The 25,946-nt window shown below is 40.9% G+C and overlaps 1 protein-coding gene across 1 annotated transcript in view; it reads right to left on the bottom strand.

The window, feature by feature from the left end:
• Positions 1-25,659, bottom strand: part of LOC308102526 (uncharacterized protein) — a 41,775-nt gene extending 16,116 nt beyond the window's left edge. Inside the window, exons 1-7 of the mRNA XM_080452268.1 lie at positions 25,528-25,659; positions 13,340-13,702; positions 12,200-12,475; positions 9,850-9,969; positions 9,303-9,326; positions 2,010-2,627; positions 1,153-1,188 (exon numbers count right to left, since the gene is read on the bottom strand). Coding sequence (XP_080308394.1) covers positions 1,153-1,188; positions 2,010-2,627; positions 9,303-9,326; positions 9,850-9,969; positions 12,200-12,475; positions 13,340-13,702; positions 25,528-25,645 — 1,555 coding nt within the window. The 5' untranslated portion in view covers positions 25,646-25,659. The remainder of the gene's footprint in view (positions 1-1,152; positions 1,189-2,009; positions 2,628-9,302; positions 9,327-9,849; positions 9,970-12,199; positions 12,476-13,339; positions 13,703-25,527) is intronic.
• Positions 25,660-25,946: the final 287 nt, after the last annotated feature.

The raw sequence follows: 25,946 nt of genomic DNA, 5'->3' as shown, positions 1-25,946 counted from the left end.
TCTCCCAGCCTTTACTAGCACCATAATACTGTGTTGATTATCTACTGGTTCTGTGTCAACGTGCGCGCACACACACACACACACACACACACACACACACACACACACACACACACACACACACACGTCCTCCTACAGACTACAGTATTAGCAGGTCACACATGGACCACTGATATGAACGAGTCAGCAGCTTTTGTAGCTAATTGGTAAAATGTGCGAATGGGGGCGGGGCCAATGTATCTATTGTTGTCGGAGGAGCAGATCTCTTTTTTCTCGCCTCTGTCTTTCAGCAGCTAGCCTGGGCAAGAGCTCCATTGACTGGCTATGCTTCTGTTCTATGGTCTAAACTTAACATGTTATATAACCTATAGTCAACAAAATGTTGTTCTATAGTCTATAGTTAACATGATATATAGTCTATAGTTAACATAAGGTTGTTCTATAGTCTATAGTTAACATAAAGGCGTTCCACAGTTGTTTTTTAAAAGAGATTTAAAAAGGTTAGTGAGCTAGTTATAGTTAACATGAGGTCCTCTGGCAGGCTGTTCCACAGTCTAGGGGCCTTGATAACAAGACAGAGTGTGGAGGGCAACGATTCAGGAGTCTTGAGTTGGTGTTGGCTAGACCGCACTCTCACATTGCATCGATAACAAAGACTCTGTCACCCAGGTCCCCGAGTCTCCTACTGACCGATGACCCGGTCATCAGATTATTGTCTCAGGAATGCGACAAAAACAAAAAAACATCTCTATGAGTTCAAGGCTTCATGGGGTGTGTAATTGATAGAAAATAAGTATTTTTTTGGGTGAACTACTCCTTTAATGACTGTTGAGATAATCTGTACCGATTTGCGTGATATTTGGACAAAATCTGTAGGAGTATTCCTGGTGGCACTATAACAGGCCCATGTGAAACATTTGGGGCAGAGGTTCTGCTTTGGCATCCAGGGAGTTTGTGAGCACAGTTTCAAATTGATCGGGACAACAGTGCCGGATATTACTGTTCACACACAACCCACACGGACGGAGGGACGGACAGGGTGCAAAACAAGGTCTCGGCGAGTCGGCCATGCCTTCAGCCTGGTGGAGACAACCAGTAGAACTGAGTCAGAAGACCTCAGAATACAGAGTGATAATAAAACAGAAGACCTACCTGAATATGTTATGGGCTGGTCTGATGGATTCATCTCTGAAACACATTAGAGTAAAATCATGTGTTGATCTGTAATTAATCTGTTGACTGGACTCTAAATGTACAAAAGTATTGGCATTCAAAAATGCTTACAGTACCAAAGTTCACATTTCACATTTTTCAAAAATGTTCAGGCTTTAAAAAACAAATATCAGATCTACAAGCTCAAAACTAGTTGCATTATGGATCGGCATAATGATGGCATTGTGGGAATCTTACAGTAACTGAAAATGTCAGATCTACAAGCACACAACAGACTTACAAACATTCAACAGATCTACAAGGTTAGAATGCATCGCAACATGACACGTTATGAGCTTGTAGGTTTGCTATCATTGGTGAGTGATACCATCGTACGACAAGGCTTCACGAGTCCATTTGGTTAAACTAATTAGACTCATTCGCTCCGATCGACATGTTTTTTTCTCACTTCGCTTCTCAGTCTGGAAATCATGCTATGTCTAAGGGGCGGGACGGGCACCCAGGAGCTGCGGCTTCTGATTGGTCAGTGGTGCGGGGGCGAGACCAGTGGCTTCCAATCTAAAGGTCCGTGGGCGGACATAGCCTTCCAATGTAAAATTCAAGTCATTTGCCCATGAAATCGGTGACGTTTGGAAATCCGGCTCAAACAGGATGATAGCCAGACAGAGAAGTGAAAAAACGACAAAAAAAGACTTATCGTAGGATCAAATCAAATAGTTAACAGACAAATATTAATACAATAAAATGGTGAGGCCTACCCTGTATGACAAGACTCTCCCACCAGTTACTCCTCCATTATCAGCTCACCTTAATGAGTAATGACTTGTTTCTCTCACCTTGTCTCCTTGCTTCTTCTTGGAACATCTGGTTGGTGTAGTGGCTTCCACCGTTCTCCTCCACCATCTGGTTGATTTTCTCCAGCAGCTCAGTGACCTGAGAGGGATCCTTAATTTCGTTGTTAAAGACATGATAAAAACCACTATATTTGCTGATTAATTCTTGCAGTTCTGGAGAATCATTCAAAAAGTCTTCAATTGAACCTTCAAGCTTGTCACCATGAGTGAAGAGAATCATGGTGTATTTATCTGACCTTTGTCCAAATTCTTTCTGAATCTTTGTCACAACGTTCCTCTCCTCATCTGTGTATCTCCCTAGTTTGATCACAGCCAGGAACACATGAGGACCAGGAGCAGCACAAGTAATACACTTTATGACCTCTTTAATGGTTTTAATATAACTGAATCCAGTGTCAAACAAGCCTGGAGTGTCAATAATAGAAACCTTTCTACCATCCACTACACCACTGGCCTTATTACAGGTCTGTGTCACAGAATCAGGTGAAAACGTGGATTTAAATGCTTCAGGACCCAGGATGGTGTTTCCTGTGGCACTCTTTCCAGCTCCAGTCTTCCCCACCATCACAATACGAATTTCTTCATCATTTGTTATGAGATCTGATAAATAAAGAAATAAAAAAAGAAAGAAAGAAAGAAAGAAAATAAGAAAGAAAGAAAGAAAGAAAGAAAGACATCAATGAAAGAAAGACAGACATCAATGACGGCATCCGTAATGTATGAATGTATCATTTGAAGTGTGTTATCATGTTATAGCAACAGATGACAGTTTCAGTATTGCATAATTTAATGTTTAGGTTCTCTAAGTTATAGAAGGCTATCACTCTCACTAGAATTACCATTGTATTTTGTACTAATTTTATTTAGTTAAATATTGGTCTATCAGATTGGAGCTGCATTCCACAGGTGGGGGGTCCTGGCAATCACCTGTCTGTCTTCCATCCAGCAATCACCTGTCTGTCTACTAATACCTGTCCGTGACTGAATGCTGTGCTCAGTGATAATATTCCTACAGCTAGTGTGGCTCATGTCTGTGCTTTCAGTACTAGATCAGTTGAGACTCTTCAGATGAGCAGATCTTTAGTTTGAGAACCTGTTCCTCTTCTGACCTGCTTTCATTCTTGGTCTCTTCCCTCAGCCTTTTGAAGACAAGGCCTGAAGTCTGACTAGTAGGAGGACGTCTGTATTCATCAGCTTGAGAAGCTTTGGACCTAAGTTAACTCCTTTTGGACTTAAGTTAAGTTGTACCTTTGTTGCCTCCTTTGGCTTGAGAAGTTTAAAGCCTTGTTCTGTTTTGACTTTTATTAAATACACTTTTTGTGCATACAACATTTCCTTGGTCTGTGTCTGCATCTGGGTTCTCTGTCTGCTGTCACACTCTGACCCGCGAACGGCCCTTTTGCATGTAGTTAAAGCGCAAGGGGGCGGGGGGGCGGTGCATGGGGAGAGAGTCAGCGCACTGAAGTCAAGGCACAGACTACTGTGTTGTTGACAGACAACGGATGCACGCTTATGAGAAACAACAAAAATAAAACCTGGCAAAACAGTTGCGTGCATTAGCGCAAGATGAGGATAAAGGAAACATCCAGTTTGCTAATTCACAACTGCTGTGCGTGCCAGATAATCACCAAGAGAGTTAAAAAAGAAAAAACGTTTCAGTCATTTAGTCCGACTTCACTGTAGCCTATAGTAGCCTTTTCAAAAATTATATTTGTATTACGCTGTCCTGAAAGTTTATAATATTTAGAGAAATGTAAAGTTTCAAATACAAAAGTAGTAGTAGTAGTTGCGAATTACTGGACATTTAGACTGAATGTTTCCTTTATCCTCATCTTGCGCTAATGCACGCAACTGTTTTGCCAGGTTTTATTTGTGTTGTTTCTCATAAGCGTGCATCCGTTGTCCGTCAACAACACAGTAGTCTGTGCCTTGACTTCAGTGCGCTGACTGTCTCCCCACCCGCCCCCTTGCGCTTCAACTACATGCAAAAAGGCCGCTCGCCTCTGACCCTGTCCTCAGCCCCGCCCTCTGTCTTTCCACCCTGGCTCGCTCCTTCCGCCCCTTTTACTGGTGATGAGGAGACTGGTTACACCTGTGCGCCCAGCTGCCCGCTGTGCCACTGATTGACAATTGCCCTGGCCTATTTAACTGGGCGTTCTCTGTTGGCCCAGGGCTCTTGGATAACTTTATGTCGTGTTGCCGATTATTGTTTGTACCGTGCTAACCTTCTCCCTGTGTTGTTTCCTGCCTGTTCCTTTGTTTAATTATCTCTGCCGAGGTGTACTTTTGTTCCTGTTTATACCTGACTGACTCAGTAAAGGATATTATTCTGCAATTCTCCTGGTTCTGTTGCCACGTTTATTGGTCCTATTATTACCCGGGCCGGGTCCTTGACAGTCTGCCTTGACACATTATAATAAGTCTGGTGGATATGTCCAAAGATCTTTCTCTTTTTCATAAAAGCATGAAACTTGCTACACTTTTGGGGCCCTGGACATTTTCAGATATGGACTCTGGAGCCATCACAAAAATGTTGTCTTCTTCCATTTGATATCTGTTCAATACTAAACGTAGAAAATGATTTGCATTCATATGGGGACCTAGAATGATTTTAGGGTGGTTGTCTCTTGTCATTTGCATAATCCAAGATGGCCACTGAACGCCAACTCAAAACTGTTACTTTTGACCTGCTTGTCCTAGAATGATGTGTAATACCTATTTTTTAGGAGTTTCATGTAAAATCCATTTCTGATGATATATTTTCAATTACAGGTCAATCTCACGTGTTAAAGGTCAGGTCAAGGTCTATCTAATCAACGAGAATCAACTAAGTCTATCTATATGGATAGATATCTATCTATCCAGACAGACAGTCTAACTTGTTTATACAATCAAACAGGCACAGGACACCTGTCCTGTTATGGTGAATAACAGATCTACACACTCATAGCACGTTATATCACAACATTGTGAGCTTGTTGATCTGCTATGTTTGCAATTTTATTTTTATTTTTTAAATTGTCATCTACTATATAATGTCATGCCCAAAAAAGGTATGCCAGGTTGAAAGTGGTTAGCAATGCTTGTATACAGTTGGAAATTAAATAAAATAGAATTAACAGGGAAGCAATTATATAATACTACAATTAGTAACACCAAAACAATATAAACAAGGTAATTAAAACAAGCAAAATACGAGGATCACACACAGGTTCATAAATACAGTAGATGCACCAAGCTGCTGCCTAGTTAACATGAGGTCCTCTAACAGGTTGTTCTATAGCAGTGGAGCAGCGCGGATTGATATATTGACTGGACCAGAATGATACTGTGAGTCAAAATGTTTTAATTAATGAATTAATTCTTATTGTTGCCTTCAATTTCCTCAAAATACTAAGTCAGAGATTGATAGGTGTTGCAATGTCACGGCGATCCCGTTGATTTCCAAATAAAAACTATAATTCAAACGACCATTCAAACAACAGTAACAACACACTCTCCCAGCCTTTACTAGCACCATAATACTGTGTTGATTATCTACTGGTTCTGTGTCAACATGCGCGCGCGCGCACACACACACACACACACACACACACACACACACACACGAACAAGTCCTGCTACAGACTACAGTATTAGCAGGTCACTCATGGACCACTGATATGAACGAGTCGGCAGCTTTAGTAGCTAATTGGTAAAATGTGCAAAACATGTATCTATTGTTGTCAGAGGAGCAGATCTCTTTTTTCTCGCCTCCAACTTTCAGCAGCTAGCCTGGGCAAGAGCTCCATTGACTGGCCGCTTCTGTTCTATGGTCTATACTTAACATGTTATATAACCTATAGTCAACAAAATGTTGTTCTATAGTCTATAGTTAACATGATCTATAGTCTATAGTTAACATAAGGTTGTTCTATAGTCTATAGTTAACATAAAGGCGTTCCACAGTTGTTTTTTAAAAGAGATTTAAAAAGGTTAGTGAGCTAGTTATAGTTAACATGAGGTCCTCCGGAAGGCTGTTCCACAGTCTAGGGGCCTTGATAACAAGATAGAGTGTGGAGGGCAACGATTCAGGAGTCTTGAGTTGGTGTTGGCTAGACCGCACTCTCACATTGCATCGATAACAAAGACTCTGTCACCCAGGTCATCAACATAGACTTAGGAACAACCATTAGAACTGATCTAGAAAAAGTGCTCCTCGGAGCACATGGTCTCCGCCAGGTCAGGTAGGTTATTGTGGGCCAGCAATGTTCGGAATTCGCCAATCAGGATGGAATATTAAAAATCGGATCCGTATTGATCACATGACTATAGAGATAATGTGTACCGATTTGTGTGATGTTTGGACAAAATCTGTAGCAGTAATATCATGAAATGTGTTTTGAAAAAGAATTGTTTAGCAAAAATCGGCCTCCTGGTGGTGTTATAAAAGGACAATGTGAAAAGGGTGACATGTCTTCCTCAGCCTAGTGGGAATGTGTGTGCAAAGTTTCAATTACACACCCCATGAAGTCTTGAATTCATGAAGATTTTTTAGCTTTTGTCGCATTCCTAAGCCAATAGCTTGATGACCGACAGAGTCTCCAGTAGGAGTCTCTTTCTCAAAGAGTCTCCTACCGAGTCTCCTACTGACCGATGACCCGGTCATCAAATTATTGGCTCAGGAATGCAACAAAAACTAAAAAACATGTGTTAAAAACATGGGGTGTGTAATAGCAAATAAGTATTTTTTGGGGGTGAATGACTATAGAGATAATCTGTACAGATTTGCGTGATATTTGGACAAAATCTGTAGGAGTATTCCTGGTGGCACTATAGCAGGCCCATGTGAAACATTTGGGGCAGAGGTTCTGCTTTGGCATCCAGGGAGTTTGTGAGCACAGTTTCAAATTGATCGGGACAACACTGCCGGAGATTAGCTGTTCACAGACGGACAGACACAACCCACACGGACGGAGGGACGAACAGGGTGCAAAAAACAGTCTCGGCGAGTCGGCCATGCCTTCAGCCTGGTGGAGACAACCAGTAGAACTGAGTCAGAAGACCTCAGAATACAGAGTGATAATAAAACAGAAGATCTACCTGAATACGTCATGGGCTGGTCTGCTGGATTCACCAAAGGATTCATCATCATGCAGGGTTCAAAATGTCAACCATTGTGCCCATTCCCAAAAAGGCCAAAGTGACATGCCTGAACGACTGGAGACCTGTTGCTCTCACCCCGATCGTCAGCAAGTGTTTCGAGAAACTGGTGAGGGAATACATCAGCTCCACGCTACCTGCCTCGCTGGATCCGTGGCAGTATGCATACCGCAAAAACAGATCCACCGACGACACTATTGCCATGGCTCTCCACACCGTCCTCTCGCACATGGACAACAAGCTGCTGAAGGACAAATATGTACGTATGCTGTTCGTGGACTACAGCTCAGCATTCAACACCATTGTCCCAGCAATACTTGACAAAAAGCTCAGAGACCTAGGGCTACACCCAAGCATGTGCGACTGGATACAGGACTTCTTGTCCAACCGACATCAGGTGGTGAGAATGGGCAGCATCACATCCGACCCCCTGACCCTCAACACCGGAGCACCCCAGGGATGCGTGCTGAGCCCTCTCCTCTACTCCCTGTACACGTATGACTGCATAGCCACACATGTCTCCAACACCATCATAAAGTACGCGGACGACACGACAGTGATAGGCCGAATCGTCAACAACGACGAGTCTGACTACAGAGAGGAGATCAAATCACTGGCACGCTGGTGCCGGGAGAACAACCTCTCTCTTAACGTCGACAAGACCAAAGAACTGATCGTGGACTTCAGGAGGCCGCGGAGAGACCATGCGCCCATCCTCATCGACGGTGCTGCAGTGGAAAGGGTCAGCGAGTTCAAGTTCCTCGGAGTACACATCGAGGAGGACCTCAAATGGGAGACGCACTCCACACACGTGAGGAAAAAGGCTCAGCAGCGACTGTACTGGCTCCGCCGCCTGAAGAAGCTCGGAGTAGGACGTCGCATCCTCAGGCTGTACTACAACAGTTCTGTTGAAGGCATCCTAACAGGCTGTGTCACGGCCTGGTACGGGAACTGCACTGCCCGAGAAAAGATCAGCCTACAACGAGTAGTGCGATCGGCAGAGCGGATAATGGGAATCGAGCTCCCAGCGCTCCAGGAACTGTACAAAAAGCGGTGCGTGGTCAAAGCCAAGCGCATCATCAAGGACAAGCACCACCCAAGTCACAGACTGTTCAACCCCCTACAACGACCGCGACCGGGCAAGGGGCTCTACCGCAGTATCAAGAGTTCCACCACCAGGTTCTGGTGTAGTTTCAATCCGGCTGCTATCAGAATGCTGAATGGGGCATAAGCCTGAATGAGGCATAGGCCTTGTTCAGCAGCCTTGTTCAGCAGCCTGACAACAGGCGGCGCAGACTTTTCTGGCTCTTCCTGAACACACCTGTGGATTATACCAGGGACAATGACTTGGACTTTAGCCCCCCCTCGGACACACCTGTGGACTACACCAGGTACAAATGACTTTTTGTTGCACTCCCTCATGGAGCTACTTGCGGATTATACTAGGGTCAGTCCACTCTAGGTGGACACGCACTGACCTTTTGCACCTTAATCCCTTGTATAACGCACTGACTTTTTTATTGTGCTCCTTTTCCTCTAAGCACCTTAACGTCCATTGTCTATCATGCACAGTATAAGTATAACATGCACAGTATACAATACATTGCTGCTATGCTCAGGCACCTTAGTTTAGTTTTTTTTTTAGTTTTTTTTTTATTATCTCAGGTAATTTGTAAATATGTAGATAACTTGTCTGGCCTTCTGTTGCTCTCTTGTTTTGATCTCCTTCCCACTTGCCCCCCACCCTCTTCTTCTCCCCCCCCCCTTCTTCTTTCTATGGAAACTAACGTTGCGATGGGAACGATGTACAAAAAGGAATTTCACCCACTTTTTTACCTTTGATGTGACAATAAAACTGATTCTGATTCTGATTCTGATTCTGATCTCTGAAACACATTAGAGTAAAATCATGTGTTGATCTGTACTTAATCTGTTGACTGTAGCTTACAGTACGTGTGGTAACACTTCATGAATATTACATCTTATTAAATTGTTGCTTAAGGGATAGAGCAAATGAATATATATGTAATAAATATTTAGATTTAATTTTATTTAACCATAATAAAATGACAGATGCAGTACAGCAGCTGATTGCATGCAGTGGAACTCAGTACATCATGGATTTGATCTTACCTACATCAGGAGTCCTTTTCACATCTACAGAGGAGAAAGATTAGAGGTGTGTTGAACATAATGTTATGTAATGCTCTTACAAACACTATACAGTATATACATTTACTGCATGAACACATGTTTGATCAATATAATCAATACATAGAAGAAGGTTTGACAGTGGTCGGTCAGTGTGGAGACATTAATCATTTACAATTTCACATTGTTATCATTATGGATATATAGATGTATTTATCATTATAGATACATAGATGTATTTATCATTGTTATCATTATAGATATATAGATGTATTTATCATTGTTATCATTATAGATATATAGATGTATTTATCATTGTTATCATTATAGATACATAGATGTATTTATCATTGTTATCATTATAGATACATAGATGTATTTATCAGTTATCATTATAGATACATAGATGTTTTTATCATTGTTATCATTATAGATACATATATGTATTTATCATTATTATCATTATAGATACATAGATGGATGATTTATCAACTATAGATTTAAAATAAATAATCAGTTCAAGACTTACCAGGATGCTTCTTCTTCCAGTATAAATATCCCAGTCTTGCTGCCACTAGGATGATGATTGGTGTAAAAATCCCTGCAATCACTGGTCCAGTTGATCCTCCCTCTGTGGGAATGTCACTCTCTGAAACACAGTGAGTTTGATTGATTGATTGATTGATTGATTGATTACTTTATGAACAAGTTGCAAACAGTACAGAACTACAAGGACACAAGAAATGTTAAAAGGATAACACAAAAAAGCATTGTTTCCATTGTGGTCTCTGTGACTGTTACAACATTATACAATTAAATCATAAGCAAACAGTTGTGTTAAATGGTTCAATCCACTGTCTTGTGGTCCAAAGCTCACAGGTTTGATTCCTGCCTGCCTGGTCTCCATTAACAGCCATGTGTCCTACATGTTACACTAAGTCACTCTGCTTAAATAGGTTCAAATACCACCAAAGCGGAAAAAGCAGCACTCCAGAATAAAGGATGCAAGACTGGTTCAGATCAACATCTTACTACTATATAATTGACAAAAGCTCCGAAAGTTCGGCAGCGATTCGCAAGCACAGGATCACTCCACATGCCTCCAAGACCCGTCACAGACTGTTGATCAGAGCTATGGCTATGATTTAGGCATCTTTACCCCACCTCCATCAGTGATCGGACTCTCGGTTTGATTGATTCTCTGATTTGCCTATCAGACCCTCAGCCTGATCTAGTAGGTTGCCATAGCAACCAGATACAGGAAGTTTGACCTCTTTATCACATGACCGAGGTTGGGAGGATGGAACTAGAGGTTAGGGCCGCAAAGCAAAGCGGGGAGGGAGGAGAGGGGAGGAGAGGAGCCGAGAGGAGAGGCCAGAGAGGCCGGACTTCGCATGACGTGTGTGCAGAGCTATAATTAGGCCAGAATGTCCAGTCCAGTTCCAGACAACTTTGAGGGATGGTACAATGGTAATGATATGTTGACTTTGAGCCACAAACACGCCAACAGGGTAGACAAAGAAGTGGAACAATACAAAGTGGGCACAGGAACAAACGATGATGATGTCAATATTGTAGGAACACCATTACAGAACGAGGAGGAAATTGACTATTTAGAACACAATACACAACAATACAAGTTTGGAGAGTTTGAAGCGGCCCTGACATCTGATGAGTTTTGGACTCTGTCTGGACCAACCTCGGATCGGGCCTAGATGTGAGAACGCTTGACGCGTTTGGGCCTCAGCCTTCCTCAGAGCAGATTTAAAAAGTGATAATGGGGGAGTAGGCTCCTCTTTTAAGCTACACATCACCATCCCCGCCTGTGTGTGTGTGTGTGTGTGTGTGTGGGGGGGGGGGGGTCCTTGTTTGACAATCAGTTAATCAGCACCATATCACAATCACAATCAATACAGCAGTTCACAATATCAATACACAAAATCACAGATCATGACGAAATCACAGACACTATTTGTTTTAATTATTTTTTAGACAGAGTATACATCATGGTTGAAATCATCTAAAACGGCACAGAATGACCACATCAGAAAGACTTTAAACACAAATGCATAGTGACCTCTGAAACTCCAATAAGATGAACAGAACACACTCCTTGTTTATAAGAAGGGTTTGTAGGATAAATCATGGTTTAAGCTCTGTGGTTGCATGGTGTTGAGTTGATAAATCCAGAACATTTCTCTGAGATAACAATATGGGGAGTTTACCCCCTCTAGGGGCCGTAACTTGTTCAACCCCTACAAAGCGCAGAGATGAGGTGAACCATGATTTACCTCAATGTAGTGTTTAGACACCATGTCATATTCACTGTTGCCTGTGTGTATTATAGCAGTGTTGTGTTCAGAGATCCTCAGTTTTAGGCAGGGTCAGGTTAACATGTAAACCACATCGGTGGAGTTACAGTTGATGATACTTTTTGCCTGTCACACCATGCAACCACAGGGCTTAAACCATGATTTATCCTACAAACCCTTCTTATAAACAAGGAATGTGTTCTGTTCATCTTATTGGAGTTTCAGAGGTCACTATGCATTTGTGTTTAAAGTCTTTCTGATGTGTTTTGATGTTTGAGTCCCTGATGTGGTCATTCTCTGCCGTGATGTCTAAAAAAGCGAATAATGTCTGTGATTTCGTCATTTCTTCATGATCTGTGATTGTGTGTACTGATATTGTGAACTGCTGTATTGATTGTGATTGTGATATGATATAACTGCCTTTTCATTTTTATTTTATAGTTGTTGTTGTTTTTTACTTTAATTAGTATTTTTAGTTGTATGTCTAGTATTTTCTTTGTGCAGGAGCCCAGGAAGACTAGATTCATGTGTCTCTAATGGGGATCCTTTAATAAATATAAACATTACCTGAGATGTCATACTGTGTCTCTACAGTGTGGTTAAAGCGTGGCAGGTGAACTCTACAGGTCACATGACCTGCTTGTCTCACTGTCACATTCCTCTGGACATCATAACAGTGTTGAGAAGGTTTCTCTGTCACTGAGGGTCCAGCAGGGAGGAGGGTTCCATCACCGTCCAGCCAAGACACCTCAGGTTGTGGATACCAGCACCCAGAGTCACATGTCAAAGATACACCACCGTCTGTTGGTCCATTTGAAGAGATCACTGGCTGAGACACTGACCCTGCAAAAACATAAAACATATAAATATGATCATCAATATATCTATCCATCCATCCATCCATCCATCCATCTACAATGCTGACAACATTTACAAATCTAAAATCTAAAGCTATGGATGCTACAACAAGAGAGAACATGTAAAACATTCTTTCCAGACACAGCTCGGCCAGTTCTACTGTAATTACATTGTTTGATTGATTGATTGAATACTTTAATGCTTGTAACAACGGCAGGTGAAGCTACAAGTTTCCTTAATTTTATGTCTTTATCAATTATTATTCTGTGCTCTCAGTAGGCCTATGTCTTAGGTTGAGGTCAAAGGTGACACCTAGGTTTTTAACGGAAGATTAAGATTGGGAAATTGTCGGTCGGTCGGTCGGTCGGTCGGTCGGTCGGTCTGTCTGTCTGTCTGTCTGTCTGTCTGTCTGTCTGTCTGTCTGTCTGTCTGTCTGTCTGTCTGTCTGTCTGTCTGTCTGTCTGTCTGTCTGTCTGTCTGTCTGTCTGTCTGTCTGTCTGTCTGTCTGTCTGTCTGTCTGTCTGTCTGTCTGTCTGTCTGTCTGTCTGTCTGTCTGTCTGTCTGTCTGTCTGTCTGTCTGTCTGTCTGTCTGCCTGCCTGTCTGCCTGTCTGTCTGCCCCTAGAGGAAGGCAGAGAAGTGATGCTATGGTAGTGATACAGGTATTTAAGGGTTTTCTTAACAGGCAGGTAGGAAGTTACCAATCGTTGGGTCCTCATAACACCACACAGGCTACAGTGTTGTGAGAAGGAGGTTTATTAATGGTTGTTTCCTTGCTCTATGGAGTGCAGTGTCTTTGATGTGAAGTGTACAATGTTGTGTTGAAGCATCACTAGGACAATAACACTTACCAACAAGGAGCTGGATCAAAGTGAAGCTGTCTTTGTGGCTTTGCTGCTGCAGATGTGGAGCAGAACATCTGTAGGTCCCCTCGTCTGAGAGCTTCACCCTGGACAGTTTCAGTGACATGTTACCATCAGGAAGCTTATCACGAAAAAGAGACGTTCTATCTTTGTACAACGGGATCAGGTCTTCGCCATGTTTGTAATCTCCATCTTGTTTGAGATAAATGAGGTACGGCTTCAGGTCAGGTCTGGACCACTCCACTGTCTTCCTGCCCATGTTGAACGGTGGTTTAATGAGACATGGAAGGATCACCTCATCTCCCACTTTGACCAGGATGTCCTGAGAAGACCCGATCACCTGACGTTGTCCTTAAAACAAAACCAAATGAAGCATGGTGTTAGTTCATGATGCACACTGGACTCATACTGTAATCAGCTGTCAGTCAGCCAGTGGCATCAATTCAGCAAAAGCTAAGGTATGGCAAGGTCACGTGACAGCATTAATATCAAAGGCCACCAATCACTAGGCTATATAGTATAACCAAACAAAGGCTACATTGTAACATGTCAATGTGTGCAAATGACTTGAGACAACATAAGCCTTTTCAAATGCAGTCTCATCCCTCGACTACAAACAGAAATGATGTAGGCCTACACAATGTGCTAATTAACTGTCATTTTCTTTGACATGTGCAGTTCTGTTTTCAGAGTGGCACGGTTAGAGAGCAAACAGAGAAATAGCCTGCCTGTCTTGATAAGCAATCGATTCGACTGATTTTATTCAGTGATTAGCCTACTATGCAACAACAAAACACAACAGTATCACATGAACAGACCAGTTACAGACCAGACCAGATTCACTCCAAAGGCAGCAAATACAAATTGAAGAGAATAAGCCAGCAGTAGTCTAAGCCTACTGATGCCTTAAAAGTGAACATATACACATTTGAAGACACACAGACATAGGCCTACACAACAAGGAAGCAAAAGTATAAGAAAGATCAGTGCTGTCTTACGTTAAAGGAGAATTCCGGACAAATTAAGTGTTATCTTTCATGTCTCGTTACTCACCTAGCGACGTAAAAAGTGGCGTTCTTTTTTTCCATATATTCCCCTGTCGTCATTTTTTAAACCCCCTCCGTTGTCATAATGGGAGCGCGTGGGTTAGTGAAGTTCGTCTATTATAACCGATGCGATGTTATTTTTTTCTCTACTACGATTCATTGTAGAGTCTCATGATAGTCAAACATGCGCTGAAAATTCCTGCGAGCCTGCCGTTAATGGCGAACGATTTAACACTGGATGCTTGTTTCTTTCCAGAACCTGGCAACTCGTGTTGCCAGATTCTGGAAACAAGCAACCAGTGTTAAATCGTAGACGAACTTCACTAACCCACACGCTCCCATTATGACAACGGAGGGGGTTTAAAAAATGACGACAGGGGAATATATGGAAAAAAGAACGCCACTTTTTACGTCGCTAGGTGAGTAACGAGACATGAAAGATAACACTTAATTTGTCCGGAATTCTCCTTTAAGATGAACTTGTATGAACTTAATGAAAACAGGCATGATGATTAGTCCATCAGTGGATAGTATTATTTTATCACAACCACAAGTAAACAACTGTCTGCCACCAACTTGAAAAAACACACTGCTGCTAATTAACAATACTGCATTGCACCTGTGCTGACCTACTGAACCGGGGAATATACCATTTGTCAAGATAGGGGGAATACAAGTGTTGTGGAGACTCTAACACGATCATTTTGTTCTAATTTGCATTTGTGGTTATTTCACAGTAATTTAATAACATATCATAGTCATAGTGACATTCATGAATTTATTTAAACAAGTAAATTAAATGTTTTCCCCTGGAGCCAAGGTATGGCAGCTACCAGACCTTGCCATACCCAAGTGACGCCCCTGCAGTCAGCTGGTTGTTCTCAAACGGCCTCACTATTCTACATGTCAATCACAGCTCATGTTCTCAACAGGGTGTTCGTTCTGGAAGTTAATTACAGAAGATATTACTAAGATTTTTTATTTGAAAAGAACACTCAACCCTGTAAACGCAAGAAATGGACAAATACATATACAGAATCCTTCGAACTGCAGCCCTTAAACAGGTAACAAGGAACTGGCTAACGCCTTCAAGTCCAAGGCCTAAAAAATGGAAAGAAACAGTACAGGAAATATGTGAAATGGAGAGAATAACGTTTCGAATTAGAAACAATGAGCCTGAGTTTAATAGAAGATGGAGTAAATGGACATTATGGGGCCGCTTGACTAAGTTGGGACAATGAGTGAGATCCAGCACCGACTCCACATCGGAAGTTCGGGCTGTGATCTTTTACTTAAATTATATTGTGAAAAAAAAAAAAAAAAAAAAAAGACGAGAACTGACATAAATGCAGAGACAGCAAAACGTGTTGGCAACATTAGGATAGGATAACTTGCATTGACTGATGTGTAATTACCTATTTATTTTAGTTATTACTTTCTGATTATTTAATTTAATTTTTTAACACTAGGTGTATAGATAGAAAAAAAGAAAAAGAAAATGTTTGCAAGAAGATAAAGAATGGAATGCAAATATGAAATGTAAACATGAATACCTTGCAATAAAAGTATTACAAAAAAAACAGGGTGTTCTCTTTAAATAGAGCTTCCTCTTTCATTTGATCACTGCTTCTCAATGCTAAAAAACACTGATACACACTGATACACACTGATACACACTGATACACACTGATAAACACTGATACACAATGATACACACTGATACACACTGATACACACCGATACACACCGATACACACCGATACACACACTGATACACACTGATAAACACTGATGCTAGGTTTCCTCCTCCACCCCAGCCTCCATTATAGTTACGAGGAATACAAGAACACTCGCCCCTAATCACACTCGCCCCGGCACGGCGTCTTGCTCCCTGAGCTCGCTCAGCGGTGTCTCTCGTGGCTCAAGTCCACTTCAAACTGTGTGCCTCAGTTGTTGTAACAGTTGTTTGCCTCTCTGTCTCTGTTCTCACCAAGCAGGGCGAGCGCTCTGCACCGGCAGGGCAGGTGTTCCGCCGCTGGAGGCGAGCCGTCCGCTCAAAAAAAGGGGGCGAGCGTGTTTTAGGGCGAGCGTTCTGCTTACCGTTAGGCCTGTCACAATTATCACAGAATCGTCTACTCGCAATTATTAGAGATAATCACATTTATTTCTGTATAATTGTCATAATCGTTTCCATGTTGAAGATTTCTCATATTTTCAAATATTTTAAAGAATTGTGGAAATAGTAGATCTAAAAGCTCAACACATGTAGATTAGCTATTTCCACTATTTAAAACAATGTCAGTCATTTATTTAAGTTACTTGTCATATCTGCCCTGTGGAATTATTGTTGACTAAAAGGCAAAACAAAAAGGTATTTTTTAATGTTCCAATGTTAGAGGCCAAAAACACAATTACATCAATTAATCGTCAACTTAAATGTTGTAATGGTCTTTGTGACAGTACAGCCCTAGTTAAGAGTCAACTTCACTGTCTGACCTGAGTCTGACTCCATTTAATCTGATTCAATGTATTACTTACTGTTCAGATATAAAAGTGATTCAATGTATTACTTACTGTTCAGATATAAAAGTGATTCAATGTATTACTTACTGTTCAGATATAAAAGTGATTCAATGTATTACTTACTGTTCAGATATAAAAGTGAGTCAATGTATTACTTACTGTTCAGATATAAAAGTGAGTCAATGTATTACTTATGTCTTGTTCAGATATAAAGGCTCCAACGCTAGACCACGGCACTAAGTAAGCACAACGCTAAAAGCAACAATTGGGCGTGTCTGAGGTTATGAGCGACAGCTGTCACTCATGTATCAGCATATGGGTCTGCTTGTTGTGGTGAAAAAACAGACTGAATGGACAAGAGCACATTTTGGAATAAAAAATCACACCCTGTGTGAAGGAAGCGGTGCCTTTGATGAGTTTATTTAATTGGGCTATATATGAACTAGAGAAACAATGTTAAATCCCTGTAAATTCATTTCAAGGTGTGTGACGTTTGGAGAAAATGTGTAAAAGTATTTTAAAAACAATTGTTTTGCCAAAATTGGCCTCCTGGTGGCGCTATAACAGGGCAATGTGAAAAGGGGGGCAATTCTTCCTGGGCCTAGTGGGAATATGCGTGGAAAGTTTCACGGAAATTGCACACTGCGTTCATGTTGTGGGCACGTGTGCAGTGTTGCTTCTTTGCCTTGCTCATACGGACGGAGACACAGACAGACAGACACACACACAGACACGGTCAAATGTAGAGCGGCTGGCACCGCTAAAAATGTCAAATAGCAGCTGTAGATGTTCAATGAATCTAAAGCCACTAAATATTACCGGTGGTGGACACTGGACAGTAACGGAGTAAATGTACTTGAGTACTGTACTTAAGTACATATTCTGAGGATCTGTACTTAAGGGTGGATTCAGACTGAGTCCGATTGATTCCAACCGTTCCCGAATACGATTGGCCTCTCCCTAGGGTGACCACCTCCAGACAGGCCCATTGAGGGACAGGTGAACCCCTTTTGCGGGACATCGCGGAACACATGCACGCACGCGCAGCGCACGTGCATGTGACCTGAGTTTTAGGCCTGATTCTACCGATTTATTATCAAAAAATAATCTTTTGCAAAAAGGTGGGGGGTATGAAATCAGGGATCTGTGAGAGGTGAGGGTGTCGTGTCGTACACACAGTGAATGGTGACGCCCCTTAAACCCCTTTCTTTATGAGGATAGACATTATTTTAGGGAAGGCCATCTTGCTCTCACACTAGCCGTGTTTCTGGCTTCCCCTTCCTCTCGCCTCTTTGTTACATCTTGTATGGGTGTATAGGAGTAAAAGTATTTACTTCTGGTTCCTCAGTCATTTCTATGTTTTTATAGGTGTTTCTGCAGGCTTTGTATAACATAGTGGTTAAGCACATCAGTGCATGCAATGCAGGTGGTTTAACAAGAGTTACAAGGTCCTATAAATTCATTGTGAAAACATTACAGCAATTCATTGATATCAAAAATAAGAAATGTACTTCTACTTTTACTTTTATTTGTACTTTAAGTATTTTTAAAAGCATGTACAGTAAAAAAATATATATATAATGACATGAGATCTACTTAAAGAGGCACTTTTAGTAACTTTTTTTAAATTAATGAAATGTAATGTTGTCCAATCTGTATGGTAGAGTATGTTAATACAATATAACTTATACAATCTGTATGGTAGAGTATGCTAATACAATATAACTTATACAATCTGTATGGTAGAGTATGTTAATACAATATAACTTATACAATCTGTATGGTAGAGTATGTTAATACAATATAACTTATACAATCTGTATGGTAGAGTATGTTAATACAATATAACTTATACAATCTGTATGGTAGAGTATGTTAATACAATATAACTTATACAATCTGTATGGTAGAGTATGTTAATACAATATAACTTATATAATTGGGGTGGTTGTATTTTGTCTCCCTGCTCTTCTATTGAGACATTTAGATCGTGTCAAAGGTCATGTCTCACCTAGACACAGGATCTGACATGAATCTGACAGAAACCTGACCGGATGTGTTAGTAAAGGAAATCAAAGGTTGTTTGTATGGAGACCAAGCAAGTCGACTTGTCTCTGTGCCATCTTGTTCGCCGCTGTGCATGTCGGTGTCATCTTGTTTTGACAAGGTGAAGTTAACGGTTGTGCGTGTGGTGGTGTAAAAAGTACTCAAATTCTTTACTTAAGTAAAAGTACCAATACTGCAATATAGAAATACTCTGTTACAAGTAAAAGTCCAGAATTAAAAATTTACTTGAGTAAAAGTACAAAAGTATTGGCATCCAAATGTACTTAAAGTACCAAAAGTAAAAGTACAAAAATATTTGAAAATAGCAGATCTACAAGCTCACAAGCTTGTAGATCGGCTATTTTCAAATAGTATAAAATAGGGCTGAAGTGGTTAAAGTATGTTTTATAATATAATATAATAATCTGAAAAGTAACTAGTAACTAAAGTTTTCCAATAATTGTAGTGGAGTAAAAGTACAATATTTGACTCTGAGATGTAGTGGAGTAAAAGTAGAAGTACTGGAAATTGGAAATACTCAAGTAAAGTACAAATACCTCAAAATTGTACTTAAGTACAGTACTTAAGTAAATGTACTTAGTTACTTTCCACCACTGCGTGTGGGTACATATGCAACGGCAGATAACAGCTTCTCCTTTGTGATCACTTCCTCTGCTCTCTTGAGAGCAGAGGAAGTGGTTACTACATGGTGAAGTTAACGGTTGTGCGTGTGAGTACGTATGAAACATCCTCTGCTCTCATGAGAACAGAGGATGTGGTCACAAAGAACAGCATGCCTTGCAGACAACACCTGCCTCTCTGCAACCACCATCTCTGCAGGCATGGATGCCGATTTATGTTGGGTGGGTAGGGTACTCAACAACAAGTCACACACACACACATCAACCAAGTTTTAACCCCTTAATCAGAAATACCTGATGACAGTCAGTTGGAAACATTGTACTCGCAATAAAATACTTTTTTTGCTGTAAGTGAAGACATTGTGCTCGATCACCATTCTTTCCTGTCTCATGCACTGGCTGCCTGCTCCTACGCACCTGTCCCAGTAGGTGTGCAAAAAGATTTTTTTTTACTACATTTCAAGTCATACAATTTGGTTATTGGCTGATGATGAAACCATAACTGGCATAAGGACTTTGCAGATTACAGGGAGAGAGTTTGAATGACAGAAATATGTTCACAGTAACACACGTAGTATCAGAGCGGGTACATCATGCATCCTGTGCACGTTACAAAGCATCACACAGTAGTCATCCGACCGACACATTTCCTGTGGGTGCTTGGGCTCCCGGCACCTACAGGATTGGCGCCAATGTCTGCAGGTCTCTGCACAAACACACACTGAACAGGGAGACTGTTCTGTTTTCTATGTCAACTGTATGCATGCAGAAGGAGAATGTAAGGTATTGTGTCATATCAGCAGATGTTACTGTATATAATCTGGTGAAAAAACATGTGTAATCACTGTAATTAACACATTGAGTGCCATAACCGTAGATCTACATGTTTTCTTTTCTTTCTTTTGTTTTGATCAGGGTTTTATACCATCTACTTGGTTTAAATCAATCATAACCCCAATTCCAAAATCACTAAAGGATGAATTATGGAGGTATTAGTCTACTGAGTACTGTATATAAATTGTATTCTTCTAGTCTTAATAGATGAGTTCATTTCTTAGAACTAAATAACCTATTGGAAGAAGAACACAATGGTTTCAGGAAGGGAAGAACATGTTTGGATCATATTTATACAGTGACTACAGTGGTTAGAAATAGACTGAAGTCTAAACTAGAAAAAGTGCTCCTTGGAGCACAGGTCTCCACCAGGTCAGGTAGGTTATTGTGGCCTCCGTGTGGCGCTATAATCAGGGCCGTAGCCACGGGTGGGCATAGGTAGGCATGGGCCCACCCATTTGGTTTTTATGCCCACCCCAAAAAATAAATAAATATATAAATATATATTTTAAATATCATATTACACCATTTTGATAACAGTATATATATTTTTATTGTTATTTTTAAATCTCAAATTAAGCCATTTTCAACAACATAATGTGGACAGGAATCTGTCCACATTCACTTTCTTTTCACCTTTTTCACGTTTGTTCACCTTTTTCAACAAATATTGTATTCCCCGAAGTTAAATACATCATTGTTTTAATATGTAAGTGTGTATATAGACTTAAAAAATTAAATAGATTTGTTTAATTTACAAAAATAATAATAATAATAATAATCCCCCAATTTTTTTCTCTCTCTTCCCCACCACCAGGGGTGCTGCAGCACCCTCAGCACCACACTTCCAGCGTCCCTGCTTTAAAATAACTACAAATGCAAATTTGAACAAAATGATCGCTTTCACAAGGTATTATATTCTCCACAACACTTGTATTCCCCCTATTGACAAAATGGTCAGACCCGTAGAGAGAGTGAGTTACGTCACCTCTGTCCACTTCATCGGGCCAGGTCTTCTACACAGGCTTCTATTGGCGAATAGTGACAAAGTCCTAAACCGGAAGTTTACGGAATGCATTGGAGTCTATGGGCGTTAGTCACTATTCTGAGTTACATGAACTACGTGACCGGCACTGTTTTCTGCCCCCCCAGTGGTGGAACTCTCTAATATAAGGCTCTGAACAGGGCTGTGCTTAGGGATCAGGAGGCCCTAGGCAAACCCCAGTATGAGGCCCCTGGGTCGGGACCCATATGTGGGTCACGGACCAATTTTTAAGGGTCGCAAGTAAATAACCCTTTATTTTTTGTTTCCTACATTTAGTTTTTAATTATTTTAACACATTAGGTGCCAGAGGTTTATTCAAATATTATACGTTCAGTGCCGGCTATTCTTCCATCCACTTACGTTGATACGTTTCGTGCCATAGAAGCCCCGACGCGGAAGTGCATGTAAACAAAGCGTGCATGCGAGACGGCGGAGGGTCCCGACTAACGCCTGGAACAATAATATTTCTAACGCGATCCTCCATTGCAGAGTGATCGCCGATCGAAAACGGCTTGCTTCCACCACGTTAAAAAGAAATGGAGATATTAAGCTTTTAGTCAAGGAGATAACATTGGAAAGGCCGACCGGAAGGATTTTTCACATGGATCCACATCCGGCCTCTCCTTCTCATGAACTCCTTGGATGATCCCAAAGTTTCGTTAGAGCGCCCCACGTGGGCCCAATGTATAAAAATAAAATTGGGTCAAAAATGGTCCGGACCGTTTTGGGCACTCCTCGTTTGGATTCTCAAAAACGGTCAAGACCCTGATGTGTTAAAAGTGAAAATGGCAGATCAAGCTATAAAGTTATTTTCCTAAATATTTTTGGGAAAGTTGAGATTTTAAACATTGTGCAGTGCACAGGGAGCAATTAGGGGTTAAGAGTCTTGCTCAGGGACACACTGCTGACCTGGCCTGGAATCGTACTTGGGACATCCAGGGCCACTAACTCGTCTGGCAGGCTCACTAACCACTCAGCTATGGCCACCCCAGAATTGTACAGAGAAAGGGAGGCCACTTAATTACATTTAGAAATATAAAGAGAGAGAGTTTCAAACTTTCAAAAGTTTATACCAAGCTAACCTCTCCTCTCACACACTAGATACATGTATGTGTGTGTCCACAGACAGACAGACAGACAGACAGACAGACAGACAGACAGACAGACAGACAGACAGACAGACAGACAGTGTCTGTCTGTTTTTTAACCGCCTCGAATGGATTGGAAAGCTGTTTATTTATATATATTTTCTAAATAATAATTTGAGGAGATCTCATGGGGCCCCTGACTGTTTGGGGGCCCATGTTGGATGTTTTTTTAAGGGCCTGGATGGATGGAATGGATTGGAAAGCTGTTTATTTCTATCAGGGTTGGGAAGTAATGGATTACATGTAACGCCGTTACGTAATCAGAGTAAAAAACGTACGGTAACGTACGGTACGGTAACGTCTTAGAGTACATTTTAAAATGTGTAATCTGGATTACAGTAACGGGGGCGTTTTAATGGGCGTTACAGGAGGATTACATTCTCCCCTTCCCCTCATTAATTTTACAAACAACTTATACATTATTATAACACCAAACAACCACCTGCAAGAGCGCACACTCCGCACAGACGGCAATGGATTGGAGTTGAGCGCAGCGCGCACCTCTCTGTGTAAAATCCTCACCGTGGAGGCTGTTGTTGCATCAGGAGTGGTGTTGCCAGACTTTGCGAGAGAAATAAGCAACCAGGTCTATGAAAACAAGCCCAAAAGAAGCGACTATAAAAGGCCACATGAGCACTTCTAAGCTATATGCCTATATATGTCGTCCATTAAACAATGTGCATATTTATATATGTTGGCTATTTGAAAATAGACGATCTACAAGCTCACAACCGTTCTACCACTATTTACAAGCAACTTCAGAAAAATTAGCCCAATGTGGCTTATAATAATAAGACCAGGCAACACTGCAGACACGGAGATACCAGGGGTGCGTTCGGAAATCCAGCACTGAGTGAGCACTGCCCACGGCTTACTTTTGATTGACTCTCTTTCAGATGTTATTCGTGGCTCTCTTTTTCGTCCTCTTTGCAGTGATGTTCCTGCATAAAAGCCTTTACTCTTAACCTTAAACTTATCAGATGGTTTGGTTAAAGGGACTATAATCTATTAAAGTGTCTTTCTTTGGTTCTGATTGTTACTAGGTTCTGATAGTAACTTGGAATATTGTATTTATTTTATATAGCCTATATATAGCCTTAGGGGATATAGTCTGTAAACTATAGGCATTTAGTGTCTTTTTATTAAAGGATATGCATTTTTTTTAGGTTTTATTTATTTTTTGTAAAAGTCAAATAAAATGAGGATTTCTATTTAAAGAGTAGCCTACGGTATAAATATAATTGTATATAGCTGAGTTATTTGAGTCTTTACTGTCTAGTCAATGTTTTAAACTCATGCCATGTCTATCTAAATGAGTGTCAGCCAGGAATGTCAAAATGTCAAAAAGAGATTTTTTTTGCCACTTTGACCACACATGGATGGAGTTTAGATCCCATGGGGACGGTTGTGTTATTTAAAATGAGCTAGTGTTGGTTGTCAAACAATCAAAATGGTACTGTAGGTCAAGATGCATTTTCTTATGATCTGTTATTAGTTGACACAATGACTCTACAGTAATGTAACTGTTCAGAGAGGTCAAATTCTTAACAATTAAATGACCTTAACCATATTTCTGTTGTCCTTATCTTAATTTCGTAGGCTCAACATTCTTGTCTATCAATGGTAAAACTTGTATTATCTAATCAAATAGAGTTTTGCTTAAAAGTAATCGAAAAGTAACTGAAAGTAACTAGTAGTTACTTTTTAAATGGAGTAATCGGGATTACGTTACTGACTACATTTTTTAGCAAGTAACTTGTAACTGTAGGGGATTCCTTTTTAAAAGTAACCCTCCCAACCCTGATTTCTATTTATAATTATATATATATATATATATATATATTTTAAATATACAGCCCTGGCTCTGAAAATGGTATATTCCCCGGTTCAGTAGGTCAGCATAGTTGCAATGCATTATTGTTAATTAGCAGCAGTACCGCATTTTAAAAAATCGTGGCAGACAGTTGTTTACTTTTGGTAAAATAATACTATCCACTGTTGGACTAATCATGCCTGTTTTCATTTAATTGGAGCCTCGCATTGCAGTGGAATTCCTTGTCTATAAACGGAGCCGTGCGCCTGGCAGAACTCACTAAACGCTCTGGACCAGAGGACCAAAAGGAGTAAAGGAGTGTAAAACCCTACTCTCTTTCAAAACAGTCCTAAAAAAAACACCTTCAGGAGGCAGCAATTCCAAACTGGCCCCTGTCAAAGTCTTAACATAAGTATTGGTTGCGGAATGATCTGAGAGAAGTGCGTAAGTCGGTTAAATGGTGGTGCAACACGCTGAGAGCGTGTCGCCCCAAAACACACATGCCCCCATTCTACATACCGCCGGATTGGCCTATAATACCGCCGGATTTGCCCCGGGGCGACTGTGTTTTGGTGCGAGTGTTTTTTGGTATTCTTGCGTTGTTGAACCCCGATAAACAAGGAAGTGTAGTGGACCCTTTCTCACTTCAAATGTTTTCAAAAACATTCTTGAGAGCAACGTTTAGTTGTAAATGAAATTGTTAGTTTGTGTACATGGCTGTCATGTTGGATAAAGCATAAAACCAAGCAGCGCACATTGATATGAGCAGGTGTTCTGAGTCTTTGATTAGACAGCGTCTGTTATAGAGTTCATACCAATAAGAATCAAGCATTCAACCAAGCCATGCAATAAACAGTGTTAGTCTGGCCATGATGTCAGTGTACAGTAGTATATGTATATATATATAGTATATATAACTGTTATCTCTCTCTCTCTCTCTCTCTCTCTCTCTCTCTCTCTCTCTCTCTCTCTCTCTCTCTCTCTCTCTCTCTCTCTCTCTCGCTCTCTCTCGCTCTCTCTCTCTCATAACTATCTCTCTCTCTCTCTCACATAACTCTACTAAATAACTGTTATCATTACCTGTGACAGATGTGTTGTAACAGCTGCTCCAGATCAGCAACATGTAGAAATAAATCCATGATTTTGCTGCTAAAACACTGAGTTTTAAAGACAAATGTGAGACCGAGTGAAGCTCCATGCTTTGCTGCTCCCTCACAAAGATCGTGTGAGATTACTTTCGTTTTCATCTGAGTTTTGTCACAGTAGCCCTGAACCGACTCATGGGTGAACTTCAACCTGGTGTTTGCACTTTCTCCATTTACAGCCCGTACATCTACAGTAACCTTCAGATTTAAAATATAAAGTGCTGACCTTATGGCCACGGATGTTACAATTATACTCTGGACCTCAGAAGTACCTACGTCTATCGTATTGTTGAATAAATAGCATTTTAATTTGATCGGTCGTCATTTTCTCATTTTTGTCACCGTATGCTTTCA

The sequence above is a fragment of the Gymnoscopelus braueri genome (assembly GCF_963280865.1).
Source record: "Gymnoscopelus braueri genome assembly, chromosome: 16".
Taxonomy (NCBI): Eukaryota; Metazoa; Chordata; class Actinopteri; order Myctophiformes; family Myctophidae; genus Gymnoscopelus; species Gymnoscopelus braueri.
The sequence above is the reverse complement of the archived record's forward strand: the minus strand, read 5'-3'. Positions and strand labels throughout refer to the sequence as shown.